The sequence below is a fragment of the Petromyzon marinus genome, chromosome 3, assembly GCF_048934315.1.
Source record: "Petromyzon marinus isolate PM22_M1 ecotype Great Lakes invasive population chromosome 3, UKy_Petmar_22M1.pri1.0, whole genome shotgun sequence".
Lineage (NCBI taxonomy): Eukaryota > Metazoa > Chordata > Hyperoartia > Petromyzontiformes > Petromyzontidae > Petromyzon > Petromyzon marinus.
This window is the reverse complement of record NC_133669.1, coordinates 5452297-5476976: the sequence shown is the minus strand read 5'-3', so window position 1 is coordinate 5476976 and position 24680 is coordinate 5452297. Positions and strand designations below refer to the sequence as shown.

Below are 24680 nucleotides of genomic sequence, written 5' to 3'. Positions count from 1 at the left end.
CTCATACGAAAAAAAATGCCATTTATTACAACCAAACAGTTCCTTCTCTTGGTCGCGTTCTCTGCCTAAGTGAGAGTACCCTGTTATCTCAAATATCCTCCATCCTATGAAAAATAAGAATAGGTGTCTTACCCTTTCTGGCAATAAAACATGTGTTGAGATGTTCAAGCACCAAACAGACACTGGCAAAAAGGCTCCATGATATGAGACCATTCTATCCACGCTTGTGCTTTAACGCTTCACTCCATCATCTAGGCCTCCAATCCTCACGTTGTCAATCAGTACTTTCTTTTTTCTCGCTGGAGCTTGTGTTCCGAATATCCATCCTTCAAGAGCAAGGTTTGGGCCGTGTCAAATGAAATTACAGGCCCTGTGGAACGATATCGCGGGCGGTAGGTAGGTCTCCTACCCAACCCCCCCCCCCCCCCCCCCCCTGTTCTTGATTCAGCAGGCTGGACAGCTCCTCCGAAGAATGCCTGAATCAAGATGCCAAAGCAGGCATTTCTATTACTGAGTTGATAAACAATATCAGTCAATATCAGTTGATATTGTTTATCACTGAGTTGATCAACAATATCAACTCAGCACCAGGGCAATGCCCCGATTACTAAACATTGTTGTAATATCTTATTTCGATGCTTCATTATTAAAAATATATGTTTTGTCTTTTCTGCTAATCTTATATGAATTGTGCTTTTGGTGGCCAGCCAGCAATCCATTTGTATATCTCAAATAGCCCTGCACCCTCCCAAACCTGCTTCACATTGAGAGCCCAGTTTAATCACAGGCATTTTGCCTGCCTGGATTCAAACCCAGGATCTCCGCGTTAGTCAGCTCGGCGCTCCAAGCTCCGAACCAATTTATTTTGTTTTTACCGAAACCGGCAATACCCCGGAGGGTTGAGGACTAAACATATCTTATTTGTTGAAACACCGCCACAATATAATGTATTACAAGAGATACCTTTACAGACCAATCAATTCATTGGCTTTCGGGCTTATCTGATAGGCTGGGGTGTTTATCGTGTCTATGCAAGCGCGCGTGTGCCCTTAACGCTGTGGCGTGTTTACACTGGGGGCACCGTTACACCACCGCCTCTCAGCCGGAGGGGAAATACAAAAACGCCAGTGTGGCCGCCACGCGCCACCGCACCTGCCTCCACCTCGTCACCCACCCGCCCGCCCGCCCGCTTCGCACCTGTTCGCCCAAGCCACAGCCACCGTCGCTTTCAATGGCAAATAAATCCACGCGCCGGACGACAGGCAATAATTGGGCAACAATGCCCCCCCCCCCACCCCACCCCACCACCTTACTCTCCCCACAATTCAACTTCCCTAGTTTGCTAAAAGCCACCCGCCTAGGGTTTAGATTACAGCGTTGGCCAAGTGTCGACCCAGATCGTTAAGGTCCTCACAATTCACAAGAGCCATAAAATGTCCAGCACCTGCTGTTTAGGAGAAGTTCCAGATTAAACATCGACGGATAAGACGGAGTGCACCGTCAATAAATCTGCAGTGGAGTGCATCTTATCTGTAGCGATGTGGGGGGGAGGGGGGTTGGTGGCCGTTTGCAGATAATGCGTTTTGCCACCTCTCTGATGCGCACGTGCACATTGTGCGGCCCTCTTTTTGGCGATCCACTGCTGGATAAGGGCCCTCATCCTGATCATTTAAAATATTTCGTATGATACTTTTCCAGGGAGATACAATATGGTCACGCCCTCTGCATGTCTACAATAATTTGCGGTCCTTCATCACTCCGCTGCCGGATGAAGGCGTCGTCACTCCGTTCCACGTCATGGGATTAGTTTCACCATTCTTTATTACGCTAGCCAATGCGGGGTATGCCGGGGAGTGCCAAGAACTGTTCAGATATCGTTTTAGTTTTAGCACTCACTTTAGCCCGGAGACTTTTAAAACACGCTGAGGGCGAGTGGGATGACAACACAGCCACGGAAGATGGCATCACAGAACGCCCTTTCAATCGGCCTCTGACTCGACCAGCGGTTATTCACCTTTTAACTGCAGACTTGCACCCATTTGGTTCTGAATCGTACTTTTTAAAATATATAATGTTAATAACTACATAGGATTTGATGACAACAAAGTAGTTGTCACTGACGTCCCCGTGCTTAATTTGTGTTTCGATTATTTACCTTCTTAAAAAATATCCGGCCATGTCTCGCACCCCCAGAAAGGGCATGTCGCACCCCCAGGACGTGCGTGCACCCCAGGTAAAGAAGAAGAACCACTGGTGTAGTGTATAGGGGAGTGTATAAGTAGTGTAGTGTATTGTATGCGGTGTATAGTGCAGTGCAGTGGTTCTTAACCTTTACTGCAGCCTTACGTTCCTTTGGTTCTCAATCGTAAATAAAAGGTATAATGTTAATAATCACATAGGGTTTGGTGACAACAAAGTAGTTGTACACGTGCCCGTACTCAATTTGTGTTTTCGATGGTTTAGCTTCTAAAAAAATCCGGCCACGTCTCGCACCCCCAGAAAGGGCATCACGCACCCCCAGGGGGTGCTTGATGCCCCAGGTTAAGAACCACTGGACGATAATGTAACGAGAAAGCGGCAACCAAAGTAGGGAACACATCCACCACGGAGACAGAGTGATGGAATCAGCTCGTGCGCACGAGTCAGATGGAACTCTGCGTTTCAAGATCTAGAGGGAGGGAAATCGCTTTAGTGGGGCCTTCATCCAACAGCTGATAGATCATGGCTTATGATGAGGATCCAACGATAGATGGCACCCCAGCTGGAGAAAGTCGTTCCAGACATCGGGGGCAGTGAGGGCTGGGGAATAGTGTGGATATCTGTACGTTTGTATGTATCTGTAAGTCGATGAGGAGCGGTAGTGTGGCGGTTAGCATGCTGCGATACGAACCCAGGAACCCGAGATCAATGCACGCTCACGGCCAACACCGGTGACTATTCTGTACCGGTCCTGGGCCTCCCCTATGTCCACTCAGCCTCAAATGAGTACCTGGTGCGATGTGTAAACATCGCCGCTCGGGAGACAAAGGCGGCCGTGCGTAGTGCTGGCCACCCATCTCCTCGTGTGCTGTGCCAGCCTTCATAGGTGCTCGCTAATAGCACTTGCCCCAACGGCTTCCATGTGTGATCTTTGTCTTTGTAAGTCCATGAAGGGGGTGTGGGGGTGTGGAGGTGTGGTGGGGGCGGTGGGGGGTGGTGGTGGGGGTGGTGTCTTTTCCTATTTCTGCTGGGTATCCCTGGAGCAGAGAGAGAGAGAGTCTTGACCCTGCCTCTGACCACGGGCGGATGGACGTAAATTTTAAAACTCGCGTTTGTCGTTGCTGTAAAACCAACACGGTGGGTGGCGGAGGGGTGGTTGGGGGGGTCTCGTTTTACGACGCGGCCGTTCCAAAATTTCCGCCGCTGCCGCCGCTCCTCGACCAACGCTGTTACGCCCCTGGAGACGTCCGTAGGTTGGGGTAGGGCTGAACGATTAATCGATTTCAAATCGAAGTCGCATATTTGAAACAATGCGATTAGGCAAATCGCAAAGGCTGTGATTTGAAAAGTCCTATTACTTTCTTATTAGAATTGTTTATTTTTTATTCTTCTCACTTTATTTATTTAACTTAACAATTGTTCTATGTTTGATTGTTCCATTTCAATTAAAACATTTTAATAAATACATGTTGGAAGCAATTCATGTATTTTAAGTTCTCATCCTTGCATTAGAGGGGCCGTTCATAAATGACGTCACGCACCTAGGGGGGGGGGGGTGGGGGGTCAGACATTTGTGACGATGTGTGAGGGGGGGGGGGGTGAGAAATGTGACGTCACATCAAAATGCGCAACTTTAAATTAATATATAATTGTTAAATCAACACTCCTACAAACATCAGTCCAGCGCCACATTAAATACGCACGACCATGACAATAGTTTAAAGCGATTTGAAGCATGTTTTATTTTCAAAATGTAAATATGTTTTTTTTTTGGGGGGGGGCGCAGAGCTTTGTGACGTCATATTTGAGGAGGGGGTCTGACTTTCTATGACACCGTGTGACGAGGGGGGGGGGGTCAAAAATCGCGTGACGTCATTTATGGACGGCCCCAGAATATATAGAGCAGTTCATACTTTGATGACATCACGTGGTACTGCTCCATCACGTGTTTTAAATCTATCACACAGTGAATATTGACCTGAAGCTTGACTTCAACAAATTGAATCGCAAATCGCATCGCAATCGCAAATATCCGCCAGAAAAATGTCTATTACAGATTTTCCCCAAACCGTTGAGCCCCGAGGTTGGGACCCCGGGAGGGGTGGTGGTGGTGGTGGGGGGGGAGAGAAGCGGCGCCGACGCCACCACCGCCGTCGAGTCACGGGGAGGCGAGCGGGCGAGCGAGCACGCTGCCGTGGATGCGCACGAAGAGCGGCAGGAAGGAGAGGAAGTCGAGGAGGTCGAGCGACCGGTCCTGGGGACCGCCGCTCACGCCGCCCGCGCGTAGCTCCAGCGCGAGCTGGGCCGGCTGGATGCGCCGCGTGTGTGCCTCCACGTTGCACTCGAACAGGGCCTGCGTGACGCGCGGGATACCGGCGGGCGCGTGCGCACGGAGAATCGTGTTCGTTGTCGTCTTCGTCGTCGTGATCCTCGACAACGAAACGAAACTAGACACCCACAATAGACTCAGAGCTTTCGTGACCGCGAGAATTCATATTACTTTGGGTCTTTCGGTAAAGTCACGTTTCGATCGCAACGCAAGCAATTGTCATCCTGATGACGATCATCCGGATGACGAGCATCATGATGACGATCATCCTGACGACGATCATCATGACGACGATCATCCTGACGACGATCATCACGACGACGATCATCATGATGACGATCATCCTGATGACGATCATCATGATGACGATCATCCTGATGACGATCATCCTGACGGCGATCATCCTGATGACGATCATCATGATGACGATCATCAAACGTCGTAGCTTTTTGAAAAAAAAATGTTCTACGTGACTTTACCGAAAGACCCAAAGAATACCCATAATAGAGGCGTTTGTTTGGGTTAGATCGCGTAAATATATAAATGTTGCGTCGTTAAAAGCCGCCACCACCCGACACAGCCAACTAGTAAGGGTTGTCACGTTAACAGAACGTGCCAATTCGTCAACGAAACCGAACACATTTTTTTTTATTTGACCAGATAAGGGGCCCCAAGCTGAGCTGCTAATATAGCTCGGTTTTGTTGTTTCCAGAAGCGACCTGGCCACCACAAATGATAGCTTCAACGAAGTCGGCTTACCATCACCGCGTGGGAATTTATAACGGCGACCAAAGACCAAGTAAACGCAACGGTGACGTTGATTCTGAATGTGGAGGGGAGGGGGTGGGTGGGGAGAAATAAAACCTGGAGAAGGAGGACCCGGAGCAGCAAAGTCCACGTGACCACGGGGAGGTAGAGAGGCAGCAGGAAGATGAAGGCCTCCTTACCCGTGCCGTCGCCGTCAGTGGCGTAACGTGGCAGGTTTTGTTTGGTTGTCCTTACCCCCGCGCTCACCCCCGATTAGCACGGTTGGTTGCGTACGGTGCGAAAGAAGTTCTTGGTCACCCGTCCCCCCTCCCCCCTTTCTTTGTAGCCTGATGCCTGGGGCTGCGGTGGAGTTGCACCTTTGGTTTCTCCAATTCAATAGAGGAAACCATCTTCTGTGGCACGCATCGGCAAAACGCGTGTCTCCTTGTTTCACTTGCCTGCTAAACGACTAACATTTTGATGGCACGCGGCATTCATAGCTTCCCCCTACTGGCAGACGGGTGCCCTTTTGCTGGCGAGGAGGTGTGACACATTGTGCCACACAGGGAGAGCTGCCACTGGGGGGGGCTTTTCAAAATCAAATCATCACTTTCTGAGGTTAACGTTATTTGTTAAAGGCTTTGCTTGAGTGTGGGTGTTTTGATTGGCATCCCCCCCCCCCCCCCCATCGATTGCGAAGAACGGTGGCTCACTCACCCTGGCTTTACTCATGCGCATTTCCAGGGCCTTGAAGTCCATGTGGTTGATGAGATTTCGCATAAAGTCACTGCGCACAGACGACAACACACAAACAACAACAACAGCCGCCATTCGCCACTAATTGGCGGTGACGTGCCAGGCTACGTGCACTTTAAGGCCACGTGAAGTGTCGAACGCCCGCAGGCAAGGACGTCACGGGACGCAACCCAGCAGGTGCCGTGGGTTTGCTGTCTGAGATGACTGGCAGAGACACAGACAACGCCACCGTTGCATCTGTGGCGACATCGTCATGGTACGGTGTGTCTCGAACTTTACTGGCCCGCGGATCGCTCAGCTGATGCAAACATTTCAGCAGGATCACCCAGCCCCCCAACCCCTGGTGACAAAACGCATTTACTTATCTTTCTAAATACCATGAATACAAAAATGCTGTGTAACTTAAGAGCATCACACTGGTTTAGAAACAGGAGCTGCAAGACCTCAATCGAGGGGGCATAACTCTCATTGATGGCCGTGACGTTGCAGGTTTTAGAAAACGGAACTTACAGCGTGTTGTCAATCCACTGCTTGATGAACACAGTGTGTACACATGGAGGTTGTTTTGACCATACTTCACTCTGCTGTGCAGTGTGAGTTGTGAAAAGTAGAGCAAGAGCCAAATTCAGATATGCCTCGCCACTCATGCAAGCCATGGCTGGCAATCAACCTCAGGTCAATGGGTTCATAGCACAGTGCACCAACTTCTGGAGTATACGGCTCTTACCCTCAATGTTTACAAAGGAGAGAAATGAATGATTGTTAAAACAAAATGTTCCTTGCGTAGTCGGCAGGATTCGAACCTGCGCGGGGAGACCCCAATGGATTTCTAGTCCATCGCCTTAACCGCTCGGCCACGACTACTCACGCAAACCGATTGCCTCTATACCCTACTTCTTCTTCAGAGCCATTGTCCCAGTGTGCATCTCTCTCTCTCTGAGTCCCTCCCCCCTATATCTCTACAGACTCCCAACCATCGCCATCCTCTTCACAGCAACAGCCGCTTGGTCTCTCTGCCTAATGAACAACTTCTCACCACGCACTCCTCTGTCCCTTCCTCTAGACCTCTTCTTCAACGGTCGTGGTTTTAATTTATTTCTGATGCAATCTCGTGTCTGGCAACGTTCCCGAATCGTCTCACTCTATTTGTGGTGCCGCAGCAGCGAGGCCGCTCCGTCGGAGACGTGGCCCACGCTGATCCTCCCTCACCACCCCCCACATGAACACACACACACATAGAGCCCCCACATGAACACACACACACCGACATAGAGCCCCCACATGAACACACACACACCTCACATAGAGCCTCCACATGAACACACACACACACACACCCCCACGTAGAGCCCCCACATGAACACACACACACACCCACATAGAGTCCCCACATGAACACACACACACACACCCACATAGAGCCCCCACATGAACACACACACACACATAGAGCCCCCACATGAACACACACACACATAGAGCCCCCACATGAACACACACACACACCCCCACATAGAGCCCCCACATGAACACACACACACACCCCCACATAGAGCCCCCACATGAACACACACACAGAGCCCCCACATGAACACACACACCCCCCACATAGAGCCCCCACATGAACACACACACACCCACATAGAGTCCCCACATGAACACACACACACACCCACATAGAGCCCCCACATGAACACACACACATAGAGCCCCCCACATGAACACACACACCCCACATAGAGCCCCCACATGAACACACACACCCACATAGAGCCCCCACATGAACACACACCCACACCCACATAGAGCCCCCACATGAACACACACACACACGCACATAGAGCCCCCACATGAACACACACACACCCCCACATAGAGCCCACACATGAACACACACACCCACATAGAGCCCCCACATGAACACACATACCCTCACATAGAGCCCCCACATGAACACACACACATAGAGCCCCCACATGAACACACACACACATAGAGCCCCCACATGAACACACCCCACATAGAGCCCCCACATGAACACACACACCCACATAGAGCCCCCACATGAACACCCCCCCACATAGAGCCCCCACATGAACACACACACCCACATAGAGCCCCCACATGAACACACACACACACACATAGAGCCCCCACATGAACACACACCCCCCCCCCCACATAGAGCCCCCACATGAACACACACACCCCCCACATAGAGCCCCCACATGAACACACACCCCCCCCCCCCGCCCCACATAGAGCCCCCATATGAACACACACACCCCCACATAGAGCCCCGAGGGGAGGTCACCTGGCCAACAGGTTTTCACCCAGAAGCCCTTTCATGGGAACAAACTTCACGGTTTCCTGCGACCAGGGAATTGGGCGACCTCCCCCGAGGCTAACTCGCACCACGGCGCCGTGACTTGGGTTGTAATCACGTGGTCACGATGGGGCTGCTGAGCCACCGCGGATAGGAGGCACCCAAAACACACACGGGTCAGCAGGCATGTAAGGGGTGGGGTGGAGTAGCGAGCGGCGGGAAGGCAGGGGGCCCTCCCCTTGCACAGCGTGTGTAAAAAGCGGACGTCGGAGAGAGCACCGATCGGATTAGCGAGGAGCGGGAAATCCGAGGCTCCTGATTGGACGAGAGGCCAGCGGATTAGCAGCACGTTATCTTTGATGTAAGTACGATTAAAAGGGTAGAGGAGGTAGTGGTAGGGATCCGGGTTCTTCAGGAGTCAAGGAGCGGAGGGGTCATCGTGCCTGCCACTGGATCGTCCGTGAGACGAGTCGCAGCACAGCCAGGCCCCGTTCCCAGCGAGGACTACGTACAGCCTCGCCTTTCCGCGGCTTCATGCACCTCGGAGGCGGAACCGTGAGTACGCAAGAGGGAGGTGAGGTAAAGGGGAACATCCCTTAGGAAGAGTAATTAGGATAGAGACGGGACAGATTGAGTCCTAGACCACCGGGAGATAGGTTAGACCTGCCCTGCTGGCCCACACTGTCACGGGTAGTTTAGCTTCGTTATTCGCGGAGAATAAATCGCCGGTAGTCAATGAACCTTGTCGTGTCGTCCCTGCGAGTGCGGAGAGGAGTGCACGGTGCTGTGAGCCTTCTCGTTGTGGTGTCCTGTGTTCGCGCACGAGCGTGTATTCTACCCGCGTGTGTGCGCTCGCCGCTGCGTGTAGCTCGTAGTTAACGTGTACGCGAGGTAGACGGGCATCGTGCACGCGAGATCACCCGTGCCGCCTCTGCTTAACGTGTGCGCAAGGTAGACGGGCGGCGTGCACGCGAGGTTAGCTGTGTAGCTCGTGGTTAGCGTGTGCGAGAGGTGCACGGGCGGCGTAACCTGTGAGTTTGTTCGTACAGCCCTTTAAATCAGCTCCGGGGTCGCCTCCTCCAATCGGCGGCGTGCGTACGAGTGACGCCCCCGCCCTCTGACCCCCGACCCCGGGTCCCGCGCGTGCGATTGGTGCGCGGCGCCGGGCAGGTAGCCGCGTCGAATTTTGGTGGCTGCGGGCGCGTTACGGCGTGCGTAACGTTTAGAGGAGCACGCGAGGGGGGAGCGAATTAATCCCAGGTGGCTACGCGCCAGCCGCGAATCATGCCCCGAGGGGCCCCAGCGAAGCCGGTGAGCGGCAACCCTTCCCAGGACACGGAAGAGGGGAGCAGTGGATCCCACATGAGCGAGGAGATGGGGGTCAGCCTCTCCGACATATTCTCACTCATCTTGTCCCCATCGTCTATCCAGGCTACCTTTCGCCTGTCATCTCACTTGTTCTTTCCTCGTAATATCTTTTCTGCAGACTTGTCGAATCCATCTCACAACATTCTTGGCTGGGAATAAAAACTCTGGTCGCTGGGTTCATGGAGGTGTGTGGTAACCACTGCTCCCCCATTCCCCAACGTTACAAGAGCACACATTATTCACGCGCACAAACAGAAAAACAGACACGTAGTCGGCAGGATTCGAACCTGCGCGGGGAGACCCCAATGGATTTCTAGTCCATCGCCTTAACCGCTCGGCCACGACTACTCAGGTGATGCAATTGAGAGTATCACACTCGTTTAGAAACAGGGGCAACAAGGCCAAAACCGAGGGGCATTACTCTCATTGATGGCTGTGATGTTGCAGGTTTTAGAAAACGGAACTTACAGCGTGTTATTGCAACGCAAGACCGTAATTATAATGTATATTGAGGGGGACACATCCCCGCCCCAATATTCAAATATGCTCAAAATGTCCCCCCGAATATATTGCTATAAAATAGATTTATGTTTATATGATTGTGGTTATGGTTGTACTTTATTTATCCCGAATCTCTGCCATTACATACAATGAAACAAGAAAAGGTAAAAAAAGAAAAAACAGAGCAGTGTAATACAATACACTATTAGACATTTTGTTAAAAAATTATAAAAAGTCCATCCCATGTGTTAGTGAACTTTTTTATATTTTAGGCAGGAAATTAGTTTTCAAATTTCGATGTTTTTCTGGGAGGGGACCCCCAAACCCCCTGGAAGATTTGGTCCCCCCCAATGTTGACTCCATGGCTACGACCTTGTTGCAATGCTTGATGAATGCCTCCGCACACCATTTCACCCATGGGGGTTGGTTTGACCATACCTCACTCGACTGGCTGGTGTAAAGTCACGTAGGTAAAAAATAAAATAACAAAAATCACGACGTTTCGACCACAACACAAGTGGCCTTCATCAGGTGAAGGGACCAACCTGTCCTCCGGACAGGTTGGTCACTCCAACGCAGGTTGGTCACTCCAACGCTGTCCTCCGGACAGGTTGGTCCCTTCACCTGATGAAGGCCACTTGTGTTGTGGTCGAAACGTCGTGATTTTTGTTATTTTACTTTTTACCTACGTGACTTTACCCAATAGAACCAAAGAGTATGGATCCTTGCAGTCACGAAAGCTTTAAATCTAGAATTGGCTGGTGTAAGTTGTGAAAGTCGATCAAGAGCCAATTCAGATATGCCTCGCCACTCATGCCAGCCATGTCCGGGAATCAACCTCAAGGCAATGGGTTCACAACACAGTGCACCAACTCCTGGAGTATACGGCTTTCACCCCCAATGTTTACAAAGTATATATTAATGATTGTTAAAAGAAAAGATTACTGCATAGCCGGCAGGATTCGAACTTGCACGGGGAGACCCTCCCCGCTCCGATTTCCAGTCCACCGCCTTAACCGCTCAGCCACGACCACTCACGCAGACTGCGCGCGATCTTCAGAGCGTCTCCACTGCTCAAAGGAAGCGAATTGAGCAGCGTCCATCTCCGTTGGAAGGCCCCAGTGGGGAGCCGTCTCCCGGTGTGGTCATCGCCACCGTCGACTGCACAAAAAGCGTTATTCATCTTATCAGTCCCACGGCGGCGGGCGGGGGGGGCTGATAAGCTGAGTAAACCCAAAATAAACTCAACAAAACTCTCAATTGTTGAGTCTAGCTCATTGACCGCGGCACGGCGCTGCCCAGAAACCAAGGAGATGTGGCGATTTCTGAGCGGTGTTATATAAACATAACATAACACAGTCTCTCCTGTGGTATCATTGAGGGATTCCCATATCAGCCAACCCATACGGTTTACCCCGTATTCTCGTAGAGGGAAATTGTGGTCCATACGGCGTACAGCCGTTTCCATCCACATATCAAGCAAGCAGCAGCATCAGCATGCATGTTCACAGAGAGCATGATACGTAGCATCATTGACACACATTTTCTAAATGAACACACAAAACAGCTTTTGTGTTTTGTCAAACATAATTTTTGCCGATTTGTTTGTGTTTCTCCCTTGTGATGGGGCTTTGAAGGATGAACGTTGAGATTTATAAGGGCACGAGGTGACCAATAAGGTCTGAATTGGTCTGTAATAATGTAGGGCACTGATAAGGGGTTGACAGGTATTGATTCCGCTGGCGTGATGTGTGGCTCTCGGTTAGGCAGTGAGCTCCGTCTCAGGTTTTGCAGCCCAGAAATCGATACAGCCTTCCAGGAGAACAGGTCTGGCCGCGAGCCACTCATCAACCCACTGTACCAGGGGTCTCGTATTCACCACACAGTGCATTGTGGCTCTTGAGATACTGAGGGTTGTTTTTTTTTACAACAGAATTCGAAACAAATGGCTCTTCTTTGTATTTTTGTTGCCGGGCCCTGGCACTGGAGCGTTAAAATTCCAACCTTCTTTGTGCTCTAATTAATTGCCATTACATTTGGTCACGTGACTACATGGTGCACGTGGTCTCATCCGATCCTGCAACCTGAACAGGGTTGTGCCCACAACATTTAGAATTCCAATCAAATTTACAATTCCTCCCCAACACACCGGCGTCCTGTACTAGTAAAGCGAACATGCCAATTACTTACTAATTGCTAATTAGTTACTAATTGGCAAGTTCTGTTTACGTGGCAAATCTTACTAATTGGCTGTGTCGGGTGGTGGCGGGTTTAACGACACATTTATATTGACGCGATCTAACCCAAAAACATCTATTATGAACCTACGCAAGTTTGGGCTTGCAGAGTGCTTTGATGGGTAGGCCATTCTTCTTCTTTGGTTCTTTCGGTAAAGTCACGTAGAATGAGAATAAAATAATGAAATAAAATAAGACAATAAAATTCTCACAATTGTATTATTTTATTCTCACTCTACATGACTTTACCGAAAGAACCAAAGAAGATGAATCCTTGCAGTCACGAAAGTTTGAAATCGAAATTTAGGCCATTCTTCATTAAACCAAAAAGTGTGAGAAGCTGCTGTGAGTCTACGATGTTAACAGACGGCAGAAAAATAAATGATTGTCCTGTGTACATCTATGCTCCAGTGTCTATTCCTTCCCATCTTCAGCGACACGCAGCGCGGCAGTGAACGTGGTCCAAGACAACCGCCACTTGACGTGCGCATTGCGATCGGTCGAAGCAGCCACCGAACACCCCAACGGGAATTTTGTTCAAATTTCTTTACCGAATCACAGTAACCAGCCGGAAAGCTTAGATGTCAACCAGCGAAAGTCTAAAACAACCGCGAGCCCAGAGAGCTCACCGGAGGCTCACTTCACGACCCTGGAGGTGTGTGCGGGCGGTTTTTGTTCTCTCTCTCTCCTCTCTTTCTCTCTCGAGAAACACTGAAACCACTGTGTGTGTGTGTCTGCCTCTCTCTTTCTCGTGAGTTACAGCCCGCCCTGCCACAGCGCTCACGGCGCAGGTGCGACGCGGGAGCAGGAGGCGCGTGCTGATCTTGCGGCAATCACAGGTGCGCGGCCACGCGCCTCTCACCTGTTTTACAGCTCGGGTGGGGTGTGGGCGGACACCTGCGCGCTTGTGTGGATAACGGCGGTGGTAAGGGGGGGGGGGGGGGGTGGATGGCGTTCATCACTAATATTGACACAAATAATGATCAGAGAATGAGCGTCGGAGGCGGGCGTGGTTGTGTGTGAGGGTGTTGTCTGTGCGGCGGGGAGCGGTGGTGCAACGGTTAGCGCTACGCCGCGCTACGAACCCGGCGACCCGAGTTCGGTTTCCCGGCTCACGGCCAACACCGGTGACGATCATCTGAACCGGTCCTGGACCTCTCCTCGGTCGACTCAGCCTCAAATTAGTACCTGGTGCGGTGTGTAAACATCACGACTAGGGAGAGAAAATCGGTCGGGCGTAGTACTGGCCACCCACCCCCTCGTGTGCCGTGCCGGCCTTCATAGGTGCTACTCGCTAACAGCACTTGCCCCTACAGTCTGTTAAGGCTATACGGGCAATCATTGTATGTGTATGTGCGGAGCAGCAGTGCAGTGGTTAGCACACGGCGCTATAAACCTGCCAATCTGAGTTTGATTCTGGGCCACGGTTTTAGCTGTCACTAATGGCTGCATTAAAAAAACCCCGTAATATTACGTTTGATTTTGCACTTGATTTGGCCGAATTCCTACCTTGACAATTGACATCCACTTGACAGATATTCCTGGACAATCCCTGCGACAAATCCCTTCCACGAGTCGTACATTTTGGGGAAGGGCAAAAACAAATCTTAAAGAGGTGTGACCGGTGAATATGTTTCAGGGAGGCACCTACCGCTGGTATCTCTCTCACACGTGGGACACACTGCGCCAGGAGATTACCGAATGGACTCTTCATCATCTCGTAACGGGTCGCACAATAACACGACTGGAATCACTTCAAGAACCAATACAGAGGTGTGCGCGAGCGAGTCCGTGTAAGTGGAGCCACCCGCCCACTCGTCACCCACTCGTCTCCCACTCGTCACCCACTCGTCACCCACTCCTCACCCACTCGTCACCCACTCGTCACCCACTCGTCACCCACTCGTCACCCACTCACTCGAGGGCAGCTATGCGACGAGCGAGGCTGGCGATGACGGCGAACAGGCGGAAGTCGGTGAGCCCGTCGGCGACGCGGTAATCCACGATCTCCAAAACCTGCGGCGACACACGGCCCATCGGTGCACAGAGGGGCGCGGGAACGTCTGGACCCATCTACTAGCGAGCGCTGGCAAGTGCGGTGAAGTGTGGCGAAACGACTCCTCACTGCCGTTATTGGATGAGGCCTTCGTCCGGTATCGGATTGACAATGGGCTGCAAACGACTTACACTTTATACCTGGAGGCCCTCACTTTCAAGACGCTGCATCCAACAGTTGGGGCGCGTTCAACGCAGGGGCCGAACGAGGCGAATATAAATACTGCCGTGCACGCACAAATGTTTACGCACTCGACAGCTGGGCCACCGGCTGGTGTCACGCGCGTGTATATGCACGCGCACGCGGCGGGAGACGTACACGGTAGACGTAGATCTCCTCGGCGTCGGTCAGCGAGCCGGGGGGCAGCACCGCCTTGAGGGCGACGCACACCTCGGCTCCCGACAGGTACCCGTCCTCATCCTCATCCACCTGCACGCACACACAAAGGCAAAGGTGCCCCCGTGTAGCCTTAACGCACTGTTGGGGCAAGTGCTGTCAGCGAGCGAGCGGGCACCTATGAAGGCCGGCACGGCGCACGAGGGCGGTGGGTGGTCAGCACCACGCCCGGCCACCTTTGTCTTGCCAGTGGCGATGTTTACTACACACCACATCAGCTACTCATTTGAGGCTGAGTCGACCTAGGGGAGGTCCAGAACCGGTTCAGACAATCGCCACTGATGTTGTTCATGAGTGGAAATCGAACTCAGGTCGCCGGTTTCGTAGCGGAGTGCGCTTAACCGCTACACTACCGCACACGTGCAGCATTAGCGGTGCAACGACACACCGATTCATCGATCGATCCTCATTGAACCTCCTAGCTTTGTGATCCTCGTGTCGATTTGCATGCATGTGAGAGTTAACATTTGGTTTATTCATGCTTGTTGTACGTCGTGGGTCCGCATGTGAATGTGACTGCGGTCACCACAGCCAGACGATCGATCGTAGAAGCCAACACCGCCCCTACGCACCGCCGATTCACGGGCAGTATCACCGAGATCCACCAAGCCTCCACAGAGGCTGTGGAATGGCTTCACCTCAGCCGCATCCACACAAACCATGGCAGCAGATGCGGATACCTGATGCACAAATGGAAGATGTTAAAACTGTCCAGTGTGCGACTGTGGTCGTTCGGGACAGACCGTGTGGCGGAGACACCACAGCGATACTCCGCTACTGCTCCCGACGCGGTTGTCTGGCTTGAACAACGTGAAATGTGATATTGTAAAAGCCGTTGCTCTGCATCTACACCACCGGCGGCGCACACGAAAGAAGAAGGCCGCCGTAGACCCTCGCGTAATGTTGCACATTTCACCTCGCCTCAACGAACGGTGGATGACCTCGCCAGCCACTAGAGGCCGCTCCACTAACGATGTTAAACAATTGACTCTTGAATGGAATCGTGAATCTACTGGAGGACCCAAGGGGCGGGGCAATAGGGCCGATCGCCCCCCCCACCCCATCCCCCATTGTGACCCCAGACATTGGTGTTCATGTAGGGCCCTCGGTTTGACCCTGAATGTTTAGAATTGTGATGGGACGTTAATTCAATTTCATCATATATATAAAAAGAAGCCCCCTAAATGATTTGTACACTTTCGTGTATCGGGAGCGCGAGAAGCAATTCTAATCGTCGATGAATCAATCCATCGTCACGACCGTAACATGCACGCGTGCGCGTGTCCTTGTACTCACGGCAGAGAATGCACGCTGGTATTCTCCCAGGGCCTGCTGGTTGAAGATGCAGTACTTGGCCAGAAAATCGACTGAAATCGAGAACAACAGGAGACAGTTGACTTATTAGTTCTGAGCCACCCAGCCAGCCGGCTCACGTACAGAATATACATTAAAACAACTCCTCCAGGGTAATTAGTCCTTTGGTCAGCAGCAGTAACTCACGCCTCCAGTTTCTCAAAACAACAGTCAACTTGGATTGTCCATCTCACGTTCCCATTAGAAAACCTTGCTGTCTGCAGCAAGCTCCGTGTGTTCACGTTGGATATACCACGGGGCCTACCCTAACACCATACCGGCCCTCTCGCCTAGATGCCAAGGTGTGTGTCCGTATCCGCCTTCTACTCCGCCAGCTTATTTAACTGAAAAGTCCAAAACATGAACTAAAAAGCAAACTAGTTTTAGTATTTTACCAGGTAATGCCCACAGAGCTATATAGCTCTTCTTCAGAAGCGACCTGGCCACAAACGATAGCTCAACGACGTGGCTTATCATGTGGGAAATTTAATACGGCCAAATAATCTAAATAACGGGGTTTGGAGTCCTTCATCTAGCAATGGTTAATGGTATTCATAGCAGCCAAATACTCTAAAGCCGTGATGCTGATCCTAATCGTGGAGGGGAGGAAATAAACCCCGGGGGACCCTGGAGAAAAATCCACGCGACCACGGGGATAGAGAGAGAGAGACACGTTGTGGAAGTGAGGCAAATCAATCAAGAGTCGTCTCACAGTCGTCGAAGTTGGAGACGTTGGGGCTCCCGCCGCCACCGACCCCGCCGATCGCGGGCACCGCCGGCCGCTCGGCGTCGCGCAGTCGCTGCAGCAGCGCCTGGGCCCGCGCGACGCCCTCGGCCCGCTCCAACCGTCGCTCCCGGGCCTCCCTCGACTCCTCGCGTCCCCGCTCGGGGCCTTCCTCCATCACGCCCGTGTCCCTCTCCCCGCTCCCGTGCTGCTCTCGCTCCTCGGGCACCGCTTCCCGGGCGCAGGCCTTCTCCCCACCTGAGGCGTGGAAGGGGGAAGGTGTGGGGTCGTGGTGGAGGGGTAAAGGCAAGAGAGATTTGACGTTAGCATTTTTGAGATTTAAGAGTGTTTGTTATTGTTGTCGTTGTTGTTGTTGTTGCTGCTTCGTGGCGGTTCGTGCCTTCCGGGTTGAGAACGCAACTGGATTCACTGATCAACGGGTCCCAAAGGCAGTGTGGGATTGGGGAGGATGCTGCAACCAGTGTTGGGCTCCGACAGATTTCGTTCACGTGACGAAGGAGATTGGGTGACCTGGATGCGAGGACCACAGACTCACATCGAGACCCGCAGACTCGCATGGAGACCCGCAGACTCACATAGAGACCCACAGACTCGCATGGAGACCCGCAGACTCACATCGAGACCCACAGACTCGCATAGAGACCCACAGACTCGCATGGAGCCCCACAGACTCGTATCGAGACCCGCAGACTCGCATGGAGACCCACAGACTCGCATCGAGACCCGCAGACTCGCATCGAGACCCGCAGGCTCACATCGAGACCCGCAGACTCGCATAGAGACCCGCAGACTCGCATCGAGACCCACAGACTCGCATAGAGACCCACAGACTCGCATAGAGACCCACAGACTCGCATAGAGACCCACAGACTCGCATGGAGACCTACAGACTCGCATGGAGACCCACAGACTCGCATCGAGACCCGCAGACTCGTATTGAGACCCACAGGCTCGCATGGAGACCCACAGACTCGCATGGAGACTCACAGACTCGCATGGAGACCCACAGACTCGCATCGAGACCCGCAGACTCGCATCGAGACCCGCAGACTCGCATCGAGTCCCGCAGGCTCAGAAATTCATCACCTGAGCGCCCGCCGAGATGCTGAAACTCACCGGGAGAGAGTCCCTCGGCATTGGAGGAGGCTTCAGCGGCGGGAACTAACGACGCGTTGGACGTCACATCACCTGGGGCGGCATCATCATCATCAGTCAGGATCAATCCGCTGCTGGATGAAGGCGTTCAGGGCGACGTGACGCGTCCGAGAGACAACTCGGGGACGGTACGAGAACCGGACGTTGAGATGGTTCCTCATCGTGTTCCCATTTTAGGCTGAGTTCACCTAAAGGAGATCCAGTACAACACCTACCAATACCAACGTTAACAATTCGCTTGGCATCGTGCAACAACGCGAGCGTGGGTCGCCGGGGGACTGAACTGCGATTCACAAGCCAGCGTGCAGCTGCTCCACTCAGGGACTCCTCTACTTACGAACATTTGACTTACGAACTTCCAGAGGTACGAACAAACCCGGGCCGTGTGTCCAGTTGCCTGTTCGGACCGAGAGTCGTAAGTTCAACCGCCGGAGCAATAGACGGCGGTGGTGGCATCTACATCCGCAGAACGTGAAGACCCAGTGGCATCTACGTCTACAGGAGATTGTACAGCTTCTAAAGCCATTCCCCGTGTTTAGTGTACATGCCGTACAACGTGTTTGGAATCGACAGGAGTAAAGTTCGACCTACGAACAAGTCGACTTAACGAACAGACCTCTGGAGCCTAACCCGTTCGTAAGTAGAGGAGTCCCTGGATATACGAGCAGTCACACACGGTCACACGCTTACAAGGCACCCTGCTCCGCGACCACGACTCCGACGACGCCGCCACCACCGCTGCTCGCTACACAATGACGGCAACGTTCGCCGCCGAGTGACGGCGACGTGGCCGCAGCGCTTGTGCCACGCTCGGTGCACTTTGGGGTCACGTGAAGTGTCGAATGCTCGCTGGCAGAAGGTCACGGGACAGAGCCGCTACGCGCACGCAATGGGCACCTGTGCGGTGCGTGCGGAACGTCGCGGCACGGCAGGGGCGACGCGTGGAGTGGCAGGGGACAGCGCAGGCCTGGACGTCTCCGCGCTCGTCACAGGATGCAGCCTGGGCGACGCAGCACGATGCGGCACAACACAACACAGCATGATGCAGAACAACACAGCATGATGCAGAACAACACAGCATGATGCAGAACAACACAGCATGATGCAGAACAACACAGCATGATGCAGAACAACACAGCATGATGCAGAACAACACAGCATGATGCAGAACAACACAGCATGATGCAGAACAACACAGCATGATGCAGAATAACACAGCATGATGCAGAACAACACAGCATGATGCAGAACAACACAGCATGATGCAGAACAACACAGCATGATGCAGAACAACACAGCATGATGCCGAACAACACAGCATGATGCAGAACAACACAGCATGCTGCAGAACAACACAGCATGATGCCGAACAACACAGCATGATGCAGAACAACACAGCATGATGCAGAACAACACAGCATGATGCAGCACAACACAGCATGATGCAGAACAACACAGCATGATGCAGAACAACACAGCATGATGCAGAATAACACAGCATGATGCAGAACAACACAGCATGATGCAGAACAACACAGCATGATGCAGAACAACACAGCATGATGCAGAACAACACAGCATGATGCCGAACAACACAGCATGATGCAGAACAACACAGCATGCTGCAGAACAACACAGCATGATGCCGAACAACACAGCATGATGCAGAACAACACAGCATGATGCAGAACAACACAGCATGATGCCGAACAACACAGCATGATGCAGAACAACACAGCATGATGCAGAACAACACAGCATGATGCAGAACAACACAGCTTGATGCAGAACAACACAGCATGATGCCGAACAACACAGCATGATGCAGAACAACACAGCATGATGCCGAACAACACAGCATGATGCAGAACAACACAGCATGCTGCAGAACAACACAGCATGATGCCGAACAACACAGCATGATGCAGAACAACACAGCATGATGCAGAACAACACAGCATGATGCAGAACAACACAGCATGATGCAGAACAACACAGCATGATGCAGAACAACACAGCATGATGCAGAACAACACAGCATGATGCAGAATAACACAGCATGATGCAGAACAACACAGCATGATGCAGAACAACACAGCATGATGCAGAACAACACAGCATGATGCAGAACAACACAGCATGATGCCGAACAACACAGCATGATGCAGAACAACACAGCATGATGCAGAACAACACAGCATGATGCCGAACAACACAGCATGATGCAGAACAACACAGCATGATGCAGAACAACACAGCATGATGCAGCACAACACAGCATGATGCAGAACAACACAGCATGATGCAGAACAACACAGCATGATGCAGAATAACACAGCATGATGCAGAACAACACAGCATGATGCAGAACAACACAGCATGATGCAGAACAACACAGCATGATGCAGAACAACACAGCATATGCCGAACAACACAGCATGATGCAGAACAACACAGCATGCTGCAGAACAACACAGCATGATGCCGAACAACACAGCATGATGCAGAACAACACAGCATGATGCAGAACAACACAGCATGATGCCGAACAACACAGCATGATGCAGAACAACACAGCATGATGCAGAACAACACAGCATGATGCAGAACAACACAGCTTGATGCAGAACAACACAGCATGATGCCGAACAACACAGCATGATGCAGAACAACACAGCATGATGCCGAACAACACAGCATGATGCAGAACAACACAGCATGCTGCAGAACAACACAGCATGATGCCGAACAACACAGCATGATGCAGAACAACACAGCATGATGCAGAACAACACAGCATGATGCAGAACAACACAACACAGCATGATGCAGAACAACACAGCATGATGCAGAACAACACAGCATGATGCCGAACAACACAGCATGATGCAGAACAACACAGCATGATGCCGAACAACACAGCATGATGCAGAACAACACAGCATGATGCAGAATAACACAGCATGATGCAGAACAACACAGCATGATGCAGAACAACACAGCATGATGCAGAACAACACAGCATGATGCAGAACAACACAGCATGATGCAGAACAACACAGCATGATGCAGAACAACACAGCATGATGCAGAATAACACAGCATGATGCAGAACAACACAGCATGATGCAGAACAACACAGCATGATGCAGAACAACACAGCATGATGCAGAACAACACAGCATGATGCCGAACAACACAGCATGATGCAGAACAACACAGCATGATGCAGAACAACACAGCATGATGCCGAACAACACAGCATGATGCAGAACAACACAGCATGATGCAGAACAACACAGCATGATGCAGCACAACACAGCATGATGCAGAACAACACAGCATGATGCAGAACAACACAGCATGATGCAGAATAACACAGCATGATGCAGAACAACACAGCATGATGCAGAACAACACAACATGATGCAGAACAACACAGCATGATGCAGAACAACACAGCATATGCCGAACAACACAGCATGATGCAGAACAACACAGCATGCTGCAGAACAACACAGCATGATGCCGAACAACACAGCATGATGCAGAACAACACAGCATGATGCAGAACAACACAGCATGATGCCGAACAACACAGCATGATGCAGAACAACACAGCATGATGCAGAACAACACAGCATGATGCAGAACAACACAGCTTGATGCAGAACAACACAGCATGATGCCGAACAACACAGCATGATGCAGAACAACACAGCATGATGCCGAACAACACAGCATGATGCAGAACAACACAGCATGCTGCAGAACAACACAGCATGATGCCGAACAACACAGCATGATGCAGAACAACACAGCATGATGCAAAACAACACAGCATGATGCAGAACAACACAACACAGCATGATGCAGAACAACACAGCATGATGCAGAACAACACAGCATGATGCCGAACAACACAGCATGATGCAGAACAACACAGCATGATGCCGAACAACACAGCATGATGCAGAACAACACAGCATGATGCAGAATAACACAGCATGATGCAGAACAACACAGCATGATGCAGAACAACACAGCATGATGCAGAACAACACAGCATGATGCAGAACAACACAGCATGATGCAGAACAACACAGCTTGATGCCGAACAACACAGCATGATGCAGAACAACATAGCATGATGCAGAACAACACAGCATGATGCAGAACAGCACAGCATGATGCAGAACAACACAGCATGATGCAGCACACCACAACACAACACAGCATGATGCAGAACAACACAGCACAAGGCAGCACAACACAGCACGATGCAGAACAACACAGCACACCACAGCGCAACACAGCGCGACGCAGCACAATGCATGGAGGGGCCACGCCGTGATGTGTGGTCAGTGGTGTGGCCCAGCAAAGGCGTGGTTCACCGCTCGCTGCAGAGGTTCACGGTTCGACTCCAACGACCGTCCTGGTTAATACTGCAGGTGTATTAACTGTTCTACGTGCTGTCTGCTTCACGGTGGAGGTTTAAGACCCCGCGACGTCATTCGCAAGAGTAGGTAGGCCGTTGTGTGCGGGCGTCATAAGCCACATTCTAAATCTCAGCCGACAAATTACCGCCATTTCAATAGGCATAGCAATCACGTGAGAGTTATGGGACTCGGTGAGGCTAAATGCCCGTGCAGGTGTTGACCACGCGAGTGCGACACCAAGGTGACCCGAGGGATAATGAGGAGCACAAACGTACCCGCACGAGAGTTGCTGGTGGTGATGAGTGGCAGATGTCAGGAGTGGTTGTTTTCACGCCATCACGTGCATCCGCTGCGGAAGCAAAACACCACACATTTCAGGGTAAGTTCCGACCGCGCTCATTCTCTGCGAACGGGGAGATCGACGATCGGATGTTCGGTCGCCGTGCGGATGGCAATTCCGTCGTGATTTCTCACTCAACGACACAGTGGCGCCACGTGAAGGCTGCCTGCCACCTTCCACTCCGAATGCCGCGATGCTACAGGCAGCTCGCTGGACTTGCGATCCAGAGGCCGCCAGTGTGGTCCAGCCAGCTGTGTAAGGTCGCGTGTAGTGGGGTAAATCGTGGGTGACCTTCCACCTCTTGCAAGACCCCTGGCCAGTGTGAAAAGGTAGGCCAAAATATAAGACTAACAAAAATAATAATTTCAACCTGTAACTCGCCGCACAGTAATCGCTCACTCTTGTTGGAGAGCAGAGAGAGAACACTTAAGAAGCACGAGGAACCAGCGGCAAGGCAGCGACGTGATGAGCCCGTGCCAACAATTGCCCAGGCTCTGCAATCCTCTGTGGATTAAGGTGTTATCGGCCAATTAATGAGTGTTTACACGTGGAAGGAAACCGTCGCCCATAGAGAAAACCCCACGTGTGTGAGGGGGAAACACTCGATCCCAAGCAGACGGAACAGGTGAAGTTCACATTTTTGCTCAACTGCCTTCTGGCAATCCAGGGCATGACACCTCGATGTCCACAGGAAGGAAGTTCCGCCACATTTGCGTAATCCACCAACCCTATTCTCTGCGTGGTGCTGTATTAGAGGCGTGCATAGCCATCACTGCCAGGCTAAAATTATCATCCGGAGTCCAGTCTAGAGGAGGCCCTTCTGCCGGCAGTAGCGTGAGTAAGAAATTGCCGGGCTGAGCCTTTATCTTCACCACTGTTGTTGTCGATATTTGACAACAACATTGCCGTGTGAAACATTGGGGAGCGACTAGCAGAGACCCAGACATCACCGCGCTGGACCCAACAGCCAAACTCCTCTTGTCCACCCACTTACTTATCTGTAACTTACTGACACCCCCCCCCCTCCCCACCGAACATCTGTGAAAAAGAGCTTCACAGCTCATCGGATTGCCACAGTCTACGTTGAGATTCGGATTGTCTATGAGATGGATATGGGGACGTGCGCTTCCCAACTTGCGTCACGGACGTCGTTCGCAAACCGGGCCTCACCCGCCTCGTCGTGTCGCTCGTTGCGAGCGAGCATTCTCTCCCCTTCCTCTTCTTCCACCACCACCTCCCCATCGTCGTCGTCGTCTTCCCGCTCCCCCGTCTCGCCCCAGGCCTCGTCGGCTCTCGCCAACCAGAAGTCCATCGCGTCCCCCGAGGGGAGAAGGTCCAGGAGGATGCCCCACCCCTCCTGCCCGGAGTTTGTGGTTTCTCCCGCTCGTGGCCCCTCTGCGTGTTTCGTTTTGTCCGGTGACCCCTGGCAATCAGCTGGGAGTTCGCCCGCGGTGTCTCCTGAAACAAAACAGATGTGTGACTTTACATGTGCCCAGGGGGAGCACTTTGCCGACGGGGGAGTGGGGTGAGTGGGGTAGCGCTGCCCCCTGTCCTGTGGACCAGAGGTCAATTGAAGGGATCTAAGAGAATGCTCCGTGACATCCACTTCCTTCGGTTGTAGTCCAACTTGAAGGGTGCCACTGCTCTGCAAGAGAATGGAAACGTTCGCGCTCATTTCCCTTTGAATTTGTGTTGCAGATATTGACGTTTTTGGTCAATGTCGGGTGAACATG

General features: G+C 51.9%; 1 protein-coding gene and 2 non-coding genes across 4 annotated transcripts in view; all 3 read right to left on the bottom strand.

Annotated features, from left to right (window-relative positions):
* Positions 1-1297: 1297 nt before the first annotated feature.
* LOC116958074 (uncharacterized) overlaps positions 1298-24680 on the bottom strand; it is a 43211-nt gene continuing 19828 nt past the window's right edge. For both annotated transcript variants that reach the window (XM_076073032.1, XM_076073033.1), the window contains exons 8-17: positions 24118-24405; positions 22883-22956; positions 19066-19168; positions 18130-18201; positions 16981-17250; positions 16212-16282; positions 14838-14948; positions 14382-14479; positions 5993-6062; positions 1298-4552 (exon numbers count right to left, since the gene is read on the bottom strand). In XM_076073032.1, the coding sequence (XP_075929147.1) occupies positions 4358-4552; positions 5993-6062; positions 14382-14479; positions 14838-14948; positions 16212-16282; positions 16981-17250; positions 18130-18201; positions 19066-19168; positions 22883-22956; positions 24118-24405 (1352 nt within the window). In that variant the 3' untranslated portion in view covers positions 1298-4357. The remainder of the gene's footprint in view (positions 4553-5992; positions 6063-14381; positions 14480-14837; positions 14949-16211; positions 16283-16980; positions 17251-18129; positions 18202-19065; positions 19169-22882; positions 22957-24117; positions 24406-24680) is intronic.
* Positions 6814-6895, bottom strand: TRNAS-AGA (transfer RNA serine (anticodon AGA)). The gene has a single exon. It is a non-coding gene; the product is annotated as a tRNA-Ser (tRNA).
* On the bottom strand, positions 9992-10073 carry TRNAS-AGA (transfer RNA serine (anticodon AGA)). The gene has a single exon. It is a non-coding gene; the product is annotated as a tRNA-Ser (tRNA).